At 45.5% G+C, this 18,130-nt stretch overlaps 2 protein-coding genes across 2 annotated transcripts in view; one reads left to right on the top strand and one right to left on the bottom strand.

Moving 5' to 3' along the window:
- Positions 1-348: 348 nt before the first annotated feature.
- LOC115407109 (zona pellucida sperm-binding protein 3) lies at positions 349-2,611 on the top strand. Its single transcript, XM_030117469.1, has 8 exons — positions 349-729; positions 800-906; positions 986-1,092; positions 1,315-1,489; positions 1,573-1,687; positions 1,765-1,844; positions 1,918-2,006; positions 2,088-2,611. The coding sequence occupies exons 1-8, from the start codon at positions 349-351 to the stop codon at positions 2,609-2,611; spliced, it is 1,578 nt and encodes a 525-aa protein (XP_029973329.1).
- An 849-nt stretch (positions 2,612-3,460) lies between these two features.
- The window catches only part of LOC115407237 (mucin-17-like), a 36,558-nt gene continuing 21,888 nt past the window's right edge, over positions 3,461-18,130 (bottom strand). The window contains 7 exon segments of the mRNA XM_030117594.1: positions 3,461-4,330; positions 4,575-7,577; positions 7,580-8,914; positions 9,008-9,118; positions 9,337-9,472; positions 9,591-9,634; positions 9,866-10,012. Of these exon segments, the coding sequence (XP_029973454.1) occupies positions 4,272-4,330; positions 4,575-7,577; positions 7,580-8,914; positions 9,008-9,118; positions 9,337-9,472; positions 9,591-9,634; positions 9,866-10,012 (4,835 nt within the window). The 3' untranslated portion in view covers positions 3,461-4,271.

The following is an 18,130-nucleotide window of genomic DNA, read 5'->3' as shown; positions in this document are numbered from 1 at the left end:
TCATAAAAAAATAAAAATGATAAAAATACATTAATAAAATCATTATTGAATTTATAACCCCCCCACCCTGCGCTTTTCTTCATTTCAACCTTGAACTAAATTCATATTTATCCGATTATAATGTACTGATCAATTTTTAAAAAATGCTTAAGAATTGCCTTTCATTCATTTATTTATTAACATTTTTAATTCATTTATATAAACCAAGAGATAAGTGAAGAAAAGAAGAGAGTAGATAAATGAAGAGTGTTTGCTGCTGTGAGGCCGCAGCTGCAGGTGATCCGGTCTAATTGAGTCCAGCTGTGGCCGCGCACCGGTTTTACGCGCGGATTGAAACTGAACGACAGAATGAAAACAAAGCGGTGTCTTTTCATTTTCTGGGGTGTTTTATTACTCGGCCTCTTCAACGGCGCAGAGAAAACCCACGAATCCCCAATTACTCGAAAGAAGAAAGTTTTCAAGCCCGATTCCTCCAAATCCAGCCGCAGGTCTCCTCCGCACGTGCGTCCCGAGGCGAAGATCCAGCCGGACTCCGGCCGCCTCCCGGATGTGTCCGTCAGCTGCTCCGCCTCGGACTTGGTGGTGCGGGTCAAACCGGCTTTCTACGACCTGGGCGCGGACGCGGAGGAGCTGCGGCTGGGACGCGGCTGCAGGAGCAACGGAGTCCTCGGGCCGAACGGAGACCTGCTCTTCACCTATCCGCTCACCGCGTGCGACGGAGTGCGAGAGGTGAGCCGTCCCCGAACCGTTCTCCCCGCGTTCATCATAAAATAAGGCACGGTGTTTGTCCTCCTGACAGCTGCCTCACGGTTATCTGGTCTACAAGTTCGTGCTTCACTACGAGCCTTCGCACAAACGACCCAGAGCGCACAGGCTCAGCGTGGACATCGAATGCCACTATCCGAGGTTTGTCCACATCACGCGCTGATTTGAGCATCATTTGTGTGGAGAAATGGTCAGTTCTTCATCATGTTTCCTGACTCAGGGACCACCATGTGCACCAGCTGGCCGTGCAGCCCACGTGGGACACGGTGGTCGTGCGTAAAAGTCTGAAAGGACGACGGAGCGACTTCGAGATCTCCTTAATGGATGGTATGCGTAAAAAGTGCACAATTTCTAGATTATTGAGAGGTTTTTTTTTTTTAACACAGGTGGAAAACTACTCATCGATCAGTTAAGCAAAAGTAAAGGTATCTGCATGCATAATAAGGTGTTTCATTTTCTTTTAAACAGAAATCTAAAAATGAAATCGAATGAGACAAAAGTCACGATGTCAAATCTCAGACTATTCTGTGTCTTGTCATATGGACACAGATTCATGGACCAGTCCAGTGAAATCTCGGGCTTACTACCTCGGGGAAACGATTAATGTCCAGGTGTCTGCTCCTCACCTCCCGCCTGGAGGAAAACTCTACATCAGTAACTGCTTTGCAACCCCGTCCAGAGGCTCCAAATCATCCCTCAAGTACAGCATCATAGACAACCTGGGGTACGTAGAGCACAGGCATTGGAGAACCACTTATGGTATTTTGTTGTTGTTTTTCTCGTTTTACGGCTGATTTTCATCCACAGCTGCATGCTGGACAGCAGGAGGGAACCTGGAGCTTCGCAGTTCATCTCTCGGACTCACAAAACCCTGAGATTATCTCTGAAGGCCTTCCAGTTCACCGCTGACCCCGACACCGAGGTCACAACTCAGACGCCGCTATTGATTAGATTTCTGTTCATACAACAGTTCTCTAAATTGTTTTCTGGTTATTTTAGGTGAACATCAACTGTAAGCTGTTGGTGGCATCAGGGGACCCCAGCCCTGAACACAAGTCCTGCACCTACAAAGACAGCAGGTGGGTCCTGGTTAAACCCGGTGATGAGGATTGATATTTAGATGTTTTGTGATGTGGATGTTTGTGGTTCCAGGTGGAGAGCTCTCACTGGAGACGACTCCATCTGTGAATGCTGTGAGTCGCACTGTGCCACCTCTAAAGCCCGGAGGGCCATCATGGAAGGTCTGTGACAGTGTAAAGCCTTCGCTCTAGTCCCAATCAAACCTGTAATCTGAAATTTATAGCTGTGTTCCTTCTTCTCAGGCTCGGCCAGCAGCATGCCGCTATTGATCTCCGATCAGCCGTCGCTGACAGACGACGGCTTCCTGCCCTTCGACATGAAGAGAGAAGACCAGGAGACAAACCACGACTTTAAAGAGCAACAAAGTCACGAGAAACTCTTGAAAATTACAGAAGACGAAGAGAAAGAGAACCAAAGCCAAGCTGAACTTGGAGACATGACTGAGCCTGATTTATTTGATGACTTTACGTTTTTGGAGGACGGCTTGAAGAGCTGGTGGGACGACTTTGAAGTGAGGGACATCAATGAGTTTGCAGAGGAGGGATCAGCAGATGAGGAGGTGGATTATTCACAGGGAGATGAGTTGGAGATTAATCTCGATCAGGAGGGTGAAACTCTCCATCCCTGGGTGGAGCTGGACGACTATGAGGAGGAGGATGTTCCTCACGGAGGGAACGAGGCTGTGATGTCTTCTGAAATGCAGTGGAAGAACGACAGCAGCCCAGCAGAGGACCAGGAGAAGACCTGGTATTTCACATGGAGCTAATGTTGGAGATAGTTTTCCCTTTTTTGTTTTGTCCTTGTTTCAATAAATCACATCTAAAAAGCACCGACTGGAGTTTGATCTCTTCCTGAGGAAATATTTCAGTGATGTCAACTTTTGTTTAATCTTAAATGAAGTGTAATTAAAATTGCATACTTCAGTAATTTTAGTATTTTCATTATAAATTATGTAATTTCCCTGACACGTAAAAGGGAGATAAACGTGTATGCCTCTGTTGTACACTAGGTGGTGGTATTGAGTCACTTCACCACTAGACTAATTCCCTTTGTCCAGACAGAGTGCATGGAGCTTTTAGTCCAGTAAGCTGAATTTCTTTGGGGGCTTCAGATGTTTAACTTTCTCCAATTGCCCTTTTGAGTGAATCACAAAAGTGTTTGACGAAACATTCTTATTGATTTCTCTCATTCAGTTGATTAGAGGCAGTAATCCCGAGTTAATTGAATTACTGAAATCTTTTGACCATTTTCTTTGTAAAGCTTATTCTTTTGATAGTCTTTCAAATGAAGCGAAATTGAATAAAATGCCTTTAAGTATGTTTTATATTAAAGAAATCTGTTCTTTCCACTTCTGATCAATTTGCATTTGAGTCCAAGCATCAGATCTGTCCATTTCGTATGAAAGATGGGAGAATGATGCATCCATATGGAAAAAAAAAAAAAAAATCATAACAGGTATTCTGACTGAAGAAAAATTGTATGAATCAGATATTACATGATGTTTTTGCAGAAGTATTCCAGATTGTTCTAAATCTACATGAGAATTAAAGTACATGAAAGAAAAAAAAAATCAAGAGACAGTGTCAGCTGAAATCAAGATATTCAGTCAGGTAAAAACAATTTCTCCATAAATCTTTATTTTCTTTATAAATGATTTTCTTACAGTCTCTAAAACCAGTTTGAAATATAGATCAAAGAAATATCCCACTGTTTGTCATAGCTGTAAGAAAAAGCATCGCCTCTGTTTTCAGTAACACAAAGCAGCCAAACCAAAATGTTCTCCAGAATCAAATCAATGTGTTTTTCTGCGTCGTCGTCGTCACACGAAGGATCACTTTGGAGGGGAAAAGAAAAAGTGACGAGGGTTTTTAGTGAGCATAAATTTGAATATATAAATCAATGTGTACAATCATAGTGTTTGGATTTAACACACCTTAAAGAAGACCCTCCTCTGAACAGGATTGGAAAAATAACTTAATAATTTTTTTCAACATATATAATTGGTGTGAAAACTCTTTTGGATAATACACAGAGCAGAAGTCTGTAGAACAGATCCATCATTACAGGATATGTTAAATATACACAATGTATTTACAGAGGAGCGCCCAAAAGTCCCAACAAGCACCGACTAAAGCTCCGATTCAGCAGGACGTAAGTGGAACAATCACTGTGTGACACTAGAGGGCGCTATATTCCCATCTCTTGCAAGTTAAAGCTCAGAAGACCCACTGGCAAAGGAAGAAAAAAAAAAGTACTTTGTAAGATGAGCACTTCAGAAAGTAAGACCCACACCATTAACATTAAACCCAAACAAGTTCTCAGAACGCAGTTTTGTTGAAATAAGTGTTTCCTCTCACACGCCAAGACTGGATGTGTATTCAGTGTTTTTCGTGAAGCCGGTCCAGATCCCCTTCAGTCTTTAACAATCATGTCGACCCTTCTCCTCCAACAGTTCCCGCTGTGCCGTTCGTTTTCTCTGCAGCGTCTGGAGTTTGGAGAGGCAGACGGAGTTAGTTTGACAGAACACAAACTGAACGTACAGTCAAATAACAGCTGATCTGAATTTAAGCCGATCGAGTTGGACAACTTCAAGAGCAGGACTCTAATGATACACCACTTTGCGTGATGACTAACGGGAGAGAAAACATTTCCCTGCATTGATAATAACTCAGGACAAACTGGAAACTAGTTTCCGCTTAGTGTGATGTTTCAGAGTCGGTCTCTCTCACCTCTGACCGTCTCTTGCTGTGCTTCCCGCCCTGCGCCGCCCTCCGTGCCTCCGCTGCTCTCAGCTTCTTTGCCTTTGGATTTGGGTTTCTTTGCGACAGGCGGCGGCACCTTGACTCCCTTCTTCAGTGACTCCGCCTCGCTGACGGCTTTAGCGAACGGAGAAAGGGCCGGGCTCTTCTGTGCGCCTACCGGAGCCTCCGGCTTGGTCTCGATCACCACCTTCTTATTGGTCTTGGAGAAGATGAAGCTCGCGGTGCTGGTGGGGGACTTCCGGAAGTCCTTTGGAGAAGTTGGTGAGTTCAGACTGAGGCGAGACGCCGGTGACTCTTTGGACCGGGCTGCCGTCCTCAGCCGGATCGCCTCCTGCAGGTTCATGGAAGGAGTCGCCGTGGCTGACGGAGACTTCTTAACCGGGGACACAACTGTGGTTGAGGACGCAGGGGAAACTACGATCGGAGGAACAGCGGCTGTGGCTGGAGGAGACTTCTCTGCAGGGGAGGAGGCGACTCTGGACGAAGATGCAGGAGCAGCTGGAGGAGATTTTTCCACAGATGTGACGACTGTGGATGTCGATGCAGACGAAACCACGACAGTGGGAGCAGCAGTCGTAGCAGGGAGGGAGGTTTCAACCGGCGGGACCACTGTAGATGTAGATGTAGGTGGAGCCGGCAGGGTGGGAGCAGGAGTTGTGGCAGAAGACGAGACCTCCACGGAGACGACTGTGGCTGCAGGTGCAGGTGAATTATCAATGGATGAAGCGGCAGTCGTCTCAAGAGGAGCAGTTTCCACAGAGGTGACGACTGTGGCTGCAGGTGAAGGGGAAATATCGATAGATGGGGCAACAGTCGTATCAGGAAGAGAGCTTTCCACGGAGGAGACGACTGTCGGCGCATCTGAAACCTCAATAGATGGAGAGACAGAGGTCTCTGGAGGAGAGTTTTCCACGGAGATGACGACTGTGGATGCAGGTGAAATATCAATAGATGGAGCAACGGTCGTATCAGGAAGAGAGTTTTCCACAGAGGAGACGACTGTGGATGCAGACGCATCAGAAACCTCAACAGATGGAGAGACGGAGGTCTCTGGAGGAGAGTTTTCAACGGAAGAGACGACTGTGGATGCAGATGCAGGATTTACAGGTGAAGCAGCAGCTGTGGCAGGTGAGGCCTCCTGAACAGAGGTGGCTGTGGATGAGGTTACGGGTGGAACTGCAACTGCCGGAGCTGCAGATGTGGCAGTGGGGGGCGTTTCCACAGTGCAGGTGACCGTGGATGTGGAAGCAGGTGCAACCACAGAGGCAGCAGCAGCTATGGAAGAGGACGACCTCTCCACACCCGGCTCGATGGCGGATGAAGACACAGACTTCGGTGGAGGTGGCTGCGGCGTGACTATGGCAGGTGGAGAAGTGGGTGAGGGAGAGGTGATGATCAGGGATCTTCTGATGGGCTTCTGAGGAGCCTCTCCACTGGGAGACGAGGTCGGGCCGTTACCGGACGGAGGCTTTCTCATCTTGACCACAGCCTGCGGTCGCTCCTCGGCTTTAGGGGGTTCAGGACTGCTGTTGACGGAGCGAAGCTTTACCATCTGCAGGAGAGACGGGGTGACCATGGGTTCCTCTTGTACAGCAGGAGCAGAGGGACTAATGATGTTTATCTGCGTAGAATCTCGAGCCTGCTCTGGCGAAGAGACGTGCACATTGGTGGCCGTGTCACTTGTTTTCACAGCGTTGATCTGCGCTTGGAGGAGACGATCTACAGGGGGCGGAGGTGGAATACTTTCGGGAGGAGCAAGAATACTGTCGGAGGAGCAGGTTTCATGGGAGACTCTCTCTTGTGGGACGATAATCTTTATATCTGCGGCCTGCTGCTGGGCGGGCAGCGGTGGTGGAGGTGGAATACTCTGTGGTGGAGCAAACCCGCTGACACTCGTTACCTCTGCAATCAACTGAGGAGCATTGAGTTGAGGAGGGGGAGGAGGGATGCCTTCAGGAGGCAGAGGGGGGGCGTCAATAAAAGTTTTAACTGATACCACCGTGAGCGGTGTAGGGATGGAGTCTTTAGGCTTCACAGCCAAGTCCTCTGCAGGAGGGGGGGTCAGAACCTCCTCAATCACTGGAAGAGAACTTGTGATTTTACTTATCGTGAGGGGAGCGACCGCTGTCATTGGTGGAGGGGGAGCTGTATAAGACGGAGGAGGAGGGATGTTTAAAGGTGGGGGTGTGTTCTCCTGAACAGAACCGGGTTGTTGTGTTTCGGCGTTTGTCATCGCTTTTGGTGGCACCTGAACAGGCAGAACCGGCGCCCCCTCAGCAAACAACGGGGGAGGCGGGAGAGGGAAATCAAGGTCATCGGGGCTCCTTGGGCTCACTTGTGCCATGGGTGGTGGTGGTGGAGGCCAAGACGACTCTGGGGAGACCACAACTGTTGCAGCAGTGGTCTGCGCGGGTGGAGGTGGGACGATACGGTGCACCAAAGAAGGAGACGGCGAGGGAGAACAGCGCACTAATGAAACAGCAGAAACTGCATCTACGCGAGTCGTTCGGTCAGTAGCTTGAGTGGGCGTCTTCATTTCATCTTCTCTTCTTTCCAGCCTTTCTTTACGTTTCTCTACAGCCTTCGCCAACATGCCATTTAATATATCACTTCCTCTAACCTTCTCGTCTTTACCGTTTTCTTTCAAGTCAACTTTCTGAGCCAGTCTTTCAGTGTTCTCTCTGTGAATCTCTGCAATCAAAACACCACTTTCTTGAACTTTCTTTGCATTCTGCATGTGTACTGATCTATTAACAGACTCTACAGCTGCGCTGTGCTGTTTTCTTTCTCCCGCCAAGCCGTCTGTAGACGCAGACGGCGGCTGCCTCTGCTGTCTCCTGTCCTTCGGATTCTTCTTGATGATGGCGTAAACGTTCTCGGGAGCCGGGGGTCCCAAGAGCAACTCGAACGAACGTTTGCTGTGAGCCCACACCTCAGGGGGAGGGGGCGGGGGTGCGTGGACTTTGGGGTGTCGGGAATGTTGAAGAGTTCTCTCAAGGCTTGAACAGAAGGGCTGACGACGGCTGTGTCAACAGCATTTTCAGGAATTCCTGCAGGTGCCGCAGAGGAAGAAGCTGGATCGGAAGAACTGGACCCAGGAAATAACCTCTGAAGCTTGGCAAAGATGCCTTTTTTGTGCCTCGGAGATGAGTGGACAGACTGTTTGGAAAGCTGTGGTGAGGAAGCCTCTCGACTGGAGTAGCCGCTGGACGGGGAGATTGTGTTATTGAGCTTATTTTCTTTGCCTGAAGCCTGCTTTGTCTCTGGTGCGGAAACGTCGGTCTTCACTACTTGCGGCAGAGCTTTGTTGGGACTGACTGACTGAGACTCTGTGGACTCATCCAGAGAACTGGTGTCAGCATGGTAGCCGGGATTAGTACATACTGGAGAAGACACGTGTTTGTCATTTCCGTTTTCCTCAACCTGGGCTGAGCTGTTCTCTCTTGGATTCAAGATAACGGCCAGGTCCCGTGACCGCCGCTTCATCTTATTATGGAGGGAGTAGGAGCGGCTCGGAGGTGGAGGAGCCCTCTTGGCCTTCATGATAGAAAGGCTGCGCCCAAACTGTCCGTCCCTCTTCGTGTCATCTCCCTGAATGAGTTTGCCGTTGGAGTGAACACTAACTTTGTCCTCCTTGGCTTCTCCATCCTGAGATCTCCTCTGCCTGGGGGTGCTGCTGGTGGAGATGGTCGAGGAGTTCGACACCAAAGTGTCGGAGGAGTCGGAGTTGCTCCAGTTGCTGTCGGACAGACTGGGCTTGTTGTGGCGAGAGGCGGAGGTGATGGTGGAGGCTTTGGAGGAGGTGGTTCTGCTGGAGCGGGAAGAAGCCCGGGAGGGCGCCGGGCTGGACAGCACCAGGCTGCTCTTGCTGACGGTGCGCACGCTGTTGCGACTCCGGCCGCGGCTGATCTCAACCACGTCGATGGAGGGCGGCAGCACTGCGTTGGGGATGATTTTGGACATGTAGGCCGCCTGGGGCGACATGGACATGACGGGGCTGGGGGGCTCCTGCTGCAGGCTGGAGGTGCTGTTTATCCAGTGGGCGGCCAGCGACTGTGGCCTCTGCTCAGCCGCACAGTGAGGGTCCAGGTGTTGGAGGAGGCCCAGGTCGAGGCCGGCATGGGCGGCAGTGTGCAGCTCGACTCGATCTTTGCTGAGAGGATGAATGACGCTGGTGGCCCGAAGACCCGTACTGGCTCCGTCAGGCGACTCTGGTCCCTCAGTGGTGGAGCTGTAATCACTCTCCCCATTATAAAGCTGCTCCTCGGCTACATTTGGCGCCATCATCCAGCCAACTCTGTCCAAACCTAGCAGGAAACAAGAATTTAATAAAAGTTTTTTCTAAGATTTTTTTTTTTTTGCCCTGCACGGTCCTTTCTACACAAATAAACACTCCTCACCGAGCTCTTTCCGAACGTGCTGCGGGATTCCAGCAACCGTCTTCCTGTGTCTCCTCCTCGATCTGGACTTTTCACCACCTTTTCCAGAGTTCAAAGGTCTGAATGTTGATCCTAAAGAGGAGAGCAAAATCAGAAACAAAGCATGAACTTTAGAAGGAAGTTTTCTGTCATTATCTGATTGTTGTGAATCCACCAGTCTCTTGTTCACAAGCAGGTTTTTATTTCAAATATTTAATCCGTATCAAGTAAAAGTCGAATTTCAGTAAAAAAAAAAATATATATATTGCAAAAGAATGAATCGGTAGCACTTGGTCCTCTGCTTTCCTCACCTTGCCTGGTGAGTCCAGAGCGAGAGGACTTTGTGGACACTGACGACTGCACAGAGACGACGGAGGACGTGTCAGGAATGGTGCTGTCTGTCGTAAAGCCTCCGCATTCCCCGTCCGTCTGCATCGTCACTGCCGACTACCAAAAGGAGAAGACACTTATTTTGTAGCTTGAAAGGAAAAATGACTCGTTATCGAATAAATGTGAATAAATGTGTGCAAAAAAAGAACTTCAGCATGTATGATGAGCTACTCACAATAGTGCTCTCGTTGTCCTGGCACTCCACCCCAAGACTGGTTTCTGCAACAAGAACAAGGGTTTGGTTTTTTTAATACAATGTTTTTAGATTTCTTGGCCGCAATCAAATAATTTATTGTGACTGTGTTCCACAATGTTCCTCAAATGACGGCATGTTTTTCTGCATAAAAATAAAGGGAAACATTTGCGGTTGAGATTTATAGGTTGTGATGGTATTATTTTATTGCTTCAACCCATATAATTTGAAACTGGTCTCAGTCCTGTGTCTCGTACCTTCCTGCTGCATCATTTTCAGCCCCTCCAGGGCCTCAGTGTGAAGGTCCTCCAGGTACTTGGGCCTGCTGCTCTCGATGAACACGTTCTCCTGGAACAGCGGCGGCGCCAGCGTCTTGTCGTCGTCGTCATCTCGCTTTGGGACGGCTTGAAACAGAGAAAGGGGAGAGGAGGGGTGGGGGTCAGCATGGATCAACTCAGAGCTCGGAAGAGTTAACACACCAGTGTGTGAGTGTCATTAAAACGGACTGAACACCAGACTCACCTAAGCAGGATTAGACCGACAATGACTTTAAAGAAGAGATTATCGCATCAAAAAATCTACTGTTAGCTGCATATGTCCGGTATTACGCTTTTTTTTTAATGCAGCTAAAGAATGTTATTTTTAAACCAGTGAGAGCAATGCTGATTAAATTAATATCAGGTCTTTCCAAATACCAAATAAATCAGTTAAATCATTCACAGACAGCACAAAAGTCTATCTAAATATTTACAAGAATGTTCAGTATTTTGAGACAACTATTACATTCAGGCACAGTCAGTGACACCAAAATCAGGAGACACAGGTTTAAAAAGAAAATTCATTTTCATTTCGACTTCAGCTCAATTTTAACAAGACTCAGGAGCAATGTGTCTTCAGACGCTAGGTGTTGGCCTGTCAGTTCCCACATGCACGCCACCTGGCGCGTGGCATGTGGTGTCCTGATGCTTCCAGGGCACGGGCTGGGATCACTGGGCTAACAGCCTGTCAGGGCACCTTTATGTAACAGTGTCAGCCGCTCCGCATTTAGCCACAGACAGCGCTCCACTGGCATTGTAAGACAGTGCTGGAATTAGCCTTGGCCAGCGAGTGCTTAGTAATCACAGCTAATTTTCACCTTGTTCTTCTGTAACCGCATTATGAGTGCTCTGACATGAATAAAAAAACCCATCCAAACTCATTTAAACACCTGCAAAATCTCAAAGCTGACAAACACTGATAGCTAAAACAAACTGTATATAGTAATATCGCACACTGATTGCAGTTTTTATGGTTTGTGGCAACACTGAATGATCATAAGTGAATTGCTTTATTGCCTCACGAGCCATTAGAGACCTCTTGAAAATCTGTGTTGCCTCACAGACTGAAACAGCCAAACTGATCAAACCAGCGCCGCTTCGCTCACCTTTCCTCTTGAAAGACGCTGGAAAGCAGTAGAAATTAGAAGAGCGCCTGTTAGTCAGAAGCACCACCATGGCTGCGCCAGGAAAAGTCCAGCAAAGTTGCGTTAAAGAAAGAAGAGACGTGTATCTAAGAGGTAAAATCTGTAATCCATCAGCTGAAAACGCATCCTGGAATGAGTGAATAACGCAGAGAGGATAACAATCTTCCTTGTTTGTGATGAAGTTGTTATTGTGAGTTCCTCTCCATGCAGAGCAGAGAAGGTCTCTGCGGCCAATCAGAGCTCAGCCTCTAATCCTCCCCAGCCTAATTCCTGCCGTCCCTCTCCATTGTGCCCCCCCTCCCCTCCATCCTGCCCTCCCGGGTCACTGTTTAACGGGACGCCCAGCATCCCACTGTTGCTCCCCATCTGAGGGCGCGCTCGCCCCTGATTGGTCAGTTTGGGGAGTGAGATCAGAATGAAATCAAACATGTAAACAGAGGAAAGCGAGAGCTGTTGTCAGGGATTTGAGGTTTAAGGACGCGAGGGCCGCCTCCCATTAACCACAGCCACAGCTTCAGCACTGTAAATAAAAAACATTGCTCTGCTTTGTTGGAAAATACAGCATTTTCCCCAAAATAGCGTCAACAGCAGGGAAGATTTACACTTTTTTTAATCAAGATTTATTTATCCCTTTCACTCTTATCCTCTGACAAGATTTTGCACACATAAGAGTAGAGTTTTCATGATATTTTCAAGCTTTATAAACGACATGAAAGCACCTATTTTCATTTAGGCAACCTCATCCAGAATGTCACGAAACAGAAACGTCCAATCAAAAACACTCTTTAATATAAAGAAAATTATTAGTTGTTAAATAACAATGCAATAAGAAAATAGATAAAATCATACTAATCTAAATTTGGTACTGATAAATATTACTAGATCGTATATCACTGCAGCAATTTTTATTTAAACAATGATGTGATCAATAAAAACAAAGTTGAGTGACTGTGTTTCCCTATGTTATTCATATTACCGGTATGTCATATTGCTTTAAAGTGAATAACTTGCACTTAATATCTTGAATATATGGGAAATGAGCAAATAAAATAATATTCCTGCACCTTGTAATAAAAAAATTCACACTTTAGAAAATACAAAAAAAAGTTTAACTATTATTTGCAGAACAGTGAAATAAACTATTATACAGCCAGAATAATGTAAATAAGTCCAGTCAGTACAGTATTGTGTTATTGTTTTGCCACAAGGGGGAGTAAGTGAATTGAAATGATCAATCCCTGAAACAAGATTAAAAACATGTTTTAAAAAGAAGTCTGCACATGGTCACACATGTGAAAAAGACTGCTGTTTCTAGAAAACACTACACACATTAAAATAGTTGTTGTGAAACCAGGATAAAGACGAAGACAGAATCCTCAAATGACATCAAGAAAGGATTTCTATTTGTAGAGGATCCAAATTCTTCTTTAGCAAAACAATCTGATCTGATCTAAAGGGTCTGGTGACACTGAGAAGAGCAGGGTGGAAGTCTTCGTTATCGCTGTAGATACACAATGGAATAGAAAAGCCGTCTTCTTGTCTTAAACATAGTTTACGTTGTGCTGAGGAGGCACGACAGGGGGAATGCACGACATCTGAAGGAATGGAAAAACTTCCCATGGTCGGGAGCCGACACGGTGAGTCACACAAAAGCAGAAATCAATCACATGTGGTACCAGTACATAGTAACCGTCTGAAAAACACACAGCAGAAACAGGCTGCTCCAGTCACTGCCGGGGCCGTAAACAGCAGTGAAGTCAGCCTGGGACAACGCCGATCTGGTTACCGGGATGGCACACAGGCCTGGAGTGATGGGTGGGGCAGCGGCGCACGTTAATGACGGCCTCGCATTATCACCCGCTCCGCATTAGTAATTGCATCCATATTAATCACTGACATATTTAAAGGCACCATCTGTCGCTGCTGGAGGTATTAAAGGGTGAACCCCGCAACTGATGTTTACAGCCCAGATGTGGATAAACAGGCTGAAATCTGATGGGCGTCACACTGCGAGAGCGCTTCATTCAGGTTTCAGTGAGAGGAAGCAAATCCGCAGGAAAGAGGGGTGTGTGTGGGGGAGGAGTGTGTTACAATTACGCTTTTGTGACGTGTAAATTAAAAAAAATGGATTTGAAACAGAAACGCTGAAATGAGCAGACATCTGGTGGCAAGACTGTTTTGATAAATTCCCCGGCAGTAAACAGAGACGGGAGGATTCACGGACGTGTGCTGCATCATGGAGGACCGCAAACAAAGCAGTAATGACAAGTGTCTCTAATACAATCGAGGCAAATCGGATGTAATTTATAGCTGTGGCATGTAATTCTGGCAAGCAGGCTGTGTGGGCTGAACCATAACTTCAACACAGCCCGGCTATCTCTCAATAACGGATGCCAGTTGAGACTGTAGTCCGTCTATATAAACTAAATACACGGCCATAATTGCCTATTTAACCAACACCCAATATGCTGAATACATTAAAACTAGATGAAGGGGGGGAAAGGAAGGTAATTTCAGTCAAACTGAAACTGGATTGAAGCGTGTAACTTATACAAAGTCAAACGCCCGGAGGGAGTTTAGCTGTTTGGTCCACTTCTTTATTACATTTAAACAGAAGGAACACTTAATCCCATGTGCTGAAGACCGTGTGGGTTCGGTAAAGTGGCTCCTGGAAGAAGCACTACTCACAAAAAGGCAGGGATTTTTTGGCTTTTGGGGGAAATTTATGGAAAAAGTAAAAAGTTCACACAAGTGGTGTTGTATCGTGAAAGCACAGCATTTAAGTTGAAACATGTAACGGTGATTTCCTCAACTCATACAGTTTATTGAAGAAAAAGTCAACAACAGCAGAGGGTCATGAAACACTGAACTTTTGCGCACGTGCATTCAAAAGTTCAGGGACAATCAGTGCAAAGCTGAAATTCCCCAACGTTTTGTGAGCAAAGTATTTTTAGGACGTCCTTAAATACAACTTTTCTGGACAGAGGTTCTTATATCCTTAAATTTTTCAGGCACTTTTTAATGATATTTTGCACCTTGACAAGACGCGTAAATATTTCATGAGGAAAAAGTGATTATTCCTGAACATCCCATAAATGGACGAATGGATAAAAAATAAAGCCTGAGGAGATTAACCTTCAACCTCCAGGAAGAAAAGCTTGTTGACAACTGGACTGCGTGGGTCAAATAGGTCAAACATATCTGATAATATTCCCTGGAAATTGAATGATTATTGTGAATTCTTAGTTTTTAGGCACAAAACTGAATCTGGTGCATTTTTATCTTTATTATTTCCTTTCGTTGATCTTTTACCCGATGCAGTATTGGTAAAAACTCCACTTCATCCACAAATATTTATTTTCTATCTTAAACTACCACTCACTGCTTAGCTTTTTCACTCTGATATGAACACAGAAAAAAAAACCTACAAATGAATAAAGACAAAACAATAATATAGAGTGTTTTCTGTACATTTCTAATTGATTCCTTCAAATCATTCATCCACTTGATGAGGAAAAAGCTCAGGTTTGATTTAAAATCCGAGTTTATTGAATAATTTCAGATCCATTAAATTTTAAATGATGGACCTATCGCAACAAAAACAAGTTTGTGTTCTGTGTTGCTGCTTTGAATCCACTTCCTCACCACTCCATCCTGAAAACACAAAACATCAAACTGTTGGATCACTTCTCTCTAGAGCGCTTCCTTTTGGAGTTTGCATGTTTTCCCTGTGCATGCACACAATTCAAAAACCTGCATCTAAGATTTATTGGTGACTATAAACTGTCCAGATGCAACTGTAAGTCACATCACAATGGATGAATGGATGAATGGAAGGATGGGTAATAATAAAAGCTGCTGCCAGAGAAATAAACACCAGTGAAGAGCAGATACTTCAAAAAAATTAAACGCATGAAAATAATTAAAGCTTCACATCATTTCTCCTCTGCAAGAGAGACAGAGAGAGAAAAAGGAGTTACTAAATTGCACCGTGGAGATGATTACACATTTCTCAAGACTTCTAAAAACTGCTTCATGAGAATCAGACTGGAGAAATACCCTCCACACACCCCTCGGCCCTGTCCGAACCTGCCCCTCTTTCTTGTTTCGCATCAGACCGGCAACGTTACGGAGACACGTCTGTCCAGACGTCTAAGCCTCTCAGATCAGCACAAACCAAACTGAAAGCATCGAGACGGGATTGATAAAAGTCGCCCTGAATTCATTACGTCGGACACGTGCCGCACTGTGTTCAGGCTCTCTGTGAATTGAACATAAACATGAGGGCGGAGGGGAAAGAGGCAGGATGTGGTGTGACGTGAACGACAACGCAGGAGGTAACAGATATACCTGCATCATGTGGCATGCAGGGTTACACTCCACTTCACCGTCAGACGACACAATCTGCACGACCAGCGCGCATCAGACCCCCCCCCCCCAAAACACAGTCACACACACCCGCGTGTGTTATTTCAGTTTGAACCATCAGCAGCTTCTTTACAACAAACCCCTTCTTAGTGAAGTTTCACCAAGAGCAACAAACCTAACTCCATTTGCAGGGAAGGCAGAGTGCAAAGTTCTTTAGAGGAAAGTTAACATTCAATATTGTTTGGGTTCAAACTCGGGATCATTGTTTCTGCAGGGGGAAAAAAAACAAAGAAAAAAAGAAAAGTGGATAAATTTGGAAACTAGAAAACTAGACTGACACATGATTTCTCAACTCAGATGAGTTTCAGTGTGTGGTCAGTCCACTGGTCTGGTCCAGCCTGAAATATGTCAACAACTCTTTAGTTCTTCTGAGAGGGGAAAGTCGAGCACCTCAACATTCCCAGAACAGGAGCTCTGTCCACTGCAGACTGTTTGTTTTAGGTTTGATGAAAAAATACATCAAATGTTACCATTACATAACTGATGCAGCTGGCTTCTAATGCAAGAATGGATGAGGCATGCACTTACATATTTATATTATCTTTACATATCAAATCCTGTGCATTATGTGTTTTAGGTTGTGATCACAGAGATTCTGGTCCAATCAAAAACTACCCCAAATGTAAAATATGATGTAAAAAAAAATAGTGTGCATCACAAAAGCAAACCAAGCCTTCATCTGCTGTAGTGCTGTTCAGTTGAGGCATGAGTGCATTGTGGCCACACAGCTCTGAAACACACACAAACCTGACACCCAGCCTGATGACTGTTTTTAAGTACTTTAGCACCGTGGCGATCTTTAACTGATCAGCACAAGTCAGGAATCCCTCCAGTCGATTCAAGTCCATGTAGACGGTACATCGGATTGCTTTATGTGCATGTCTGTTACGTAAAGTCACCACATGACCTTTCACACACTTCATTTCCAGAAAAACAATGGCAGCAAAGCAGAACTGGTGGAAGCAGGAGACGCTGCAGACGAAACCCCCCCAAAAAACACTGTGTACTCTTCTCGTTCTGATCACACACTTTATGGAGAACTTCTGTTTCAGAGGTTTCATTTGTGGTCACAACACACTCAGTCAATCGAGTTAATGCAACACTGAGGGGTTCTGGGAAGTTCTGACTCAATCCAGTCACTCTGATCAGTCTTCATGTAAACGGGACAATCCGATCTCTTTCTAGTCCAGTTGAAATAATTACAAAACAGGCGCACAGAGAAGCAGAGTGGTGATTTTTCTGGGGGTTTTTTCACCCTCTGTCTGGATCATGGAACCACACCACAGACTGTAAACAGATCGTCACAAGCAAATGTTATTAACTGGATAGCATGTGATCAGTCTAAGTTTGAACTTGCAAAGAAAACAAGTCGTTTTATTACATTATCTCCATCGCAAGCTTCTTATCGACAACAACACAACATTGGTCAGTCATGAATTTAATGATACAGTTTACAGCTTTGAAAAGTTAGGATGGATTTTTTTAATTCATCAGACATTTATCATTATTATTATTTCATCCATCCATTGTTCATTCTGCTTTCTACATCATTCATTCTACTCAGGGTTGTGGCGAGTTCCGCCGAGTGTGTGTGTGAATGCACCATGGATAAGCCACCAATCATCACAGGGCAAACACAGAGAGACTCAACACACACACACTCTCACACCTACAGGTGAGACATTGTATCAGAGGCATTGTTTCAACGTGGGAAGAAACCAGCAGACATAGAGAGAAGCCATGCAAACACAAGGTCAGGGAGAATATGCAAACTCAACAGGACATCGATTCCACACTGAAGCTTCATACCTCAGTATGATTTGTCTTTTCAACACACAACACACACAAAAATATGCAAGTCAGGCTTGTGTTGCTCGTTCGTTCTAGAGTATTGCTTCACAATAAAATCAAAGTACTGTAGATCCCAGTAAAACCTCCCCGACACATCCAGGCAATAAAAAAACCCACTTAGCTGATGTAAACTTGGAAAGAAGCTTTATTATATACAAGACGAGCGCCGGCTTATCACAGCTACAGTCCTTGAATTCGTCCAGAAAGGACAGAATGTTCCAAACAAAGGGAAGCAATATTTACATTCATATTTTACTCAACAATGCAGCTGTAGATTGACAAAAGGTATCTTAAAAGATATTGCGAGGTTTAACTGCAGGAGTAACCATGAGTGGTGACTCACAAAGCTTTCCAAGCATCGGTGCTGGAAAACCTTTCCCTCAGTGTGACGACAGCCTGCGCAGCCGGCGCGAAACTACTGTAACGTCTGAGTGAAACAATGTCTACAGGAACGATGACTGTGGCTTTTGTCTGTCTGTCCTGCTTCGTTTGGGAACACTGAAAATTAGAAGACTGCGAGGAATGAGAAGCACTTGACATGAAACTCCAGTTATTCAGATGGAAGCAGACTTCAGACACACAGCAGGTAACCCTCCAGTGAAAGCTTAAACCCTCTAGATCCCTCTGATATTAGCGTTATTTACAATAAGAGACATCTTCACTGTGTTGCAGTAACTGACTGTTTCTGCTTCATTCTGGTGTTTTATTGGGTAAAAACATGGCGAAGACGAGTGAAGCCCAGGAGTCAGATCTCTCAAACCTGTTTTCCTGCCCTTTATTA

Source organism: Salarias fasciatus, chromosome 19 (assembly GCF_902148845.1).
Source record: "Salarias fasciatus chromosome 19, fSalaFa1.1, whole genome shotgun sequence".
Classification (NCBI taxonomy): Eukaryota; Metazoa; Chordata; class Actinopteri; order Blenniiformes; family Blenniidae; genus Salarias; species Salarias fasciatus.
Note: the sequence above shows the minus strand (reverse complement) of the source record. Positions and strands in the feature narration are given on the sequence as shown.

Bases quoted from the DNA above. Each gene is read 5' to 3' on its own strand.
- LOC115407109 (XM_030117469.1), top strand. From the start codon at position 349: ATGAAAACAAAGCGGTGTCTTTTCATTTTCTGGGGTGTTTTATTACTC. The intron at 1,490-1,572 runs GTACGTAGAGCA...TTTCATCCACAG, and splicing joins AGCATCATAGACAACCTGGG to CTGCATGCTGGACAGCAGGA. The intron at 1,688-1,764 runs GTCACAACTCAG...TGGTTATTTTAG, and splicing joins CCGCTGACCCCGACACCGAG to GTGAACATCAACTGTAAGCT.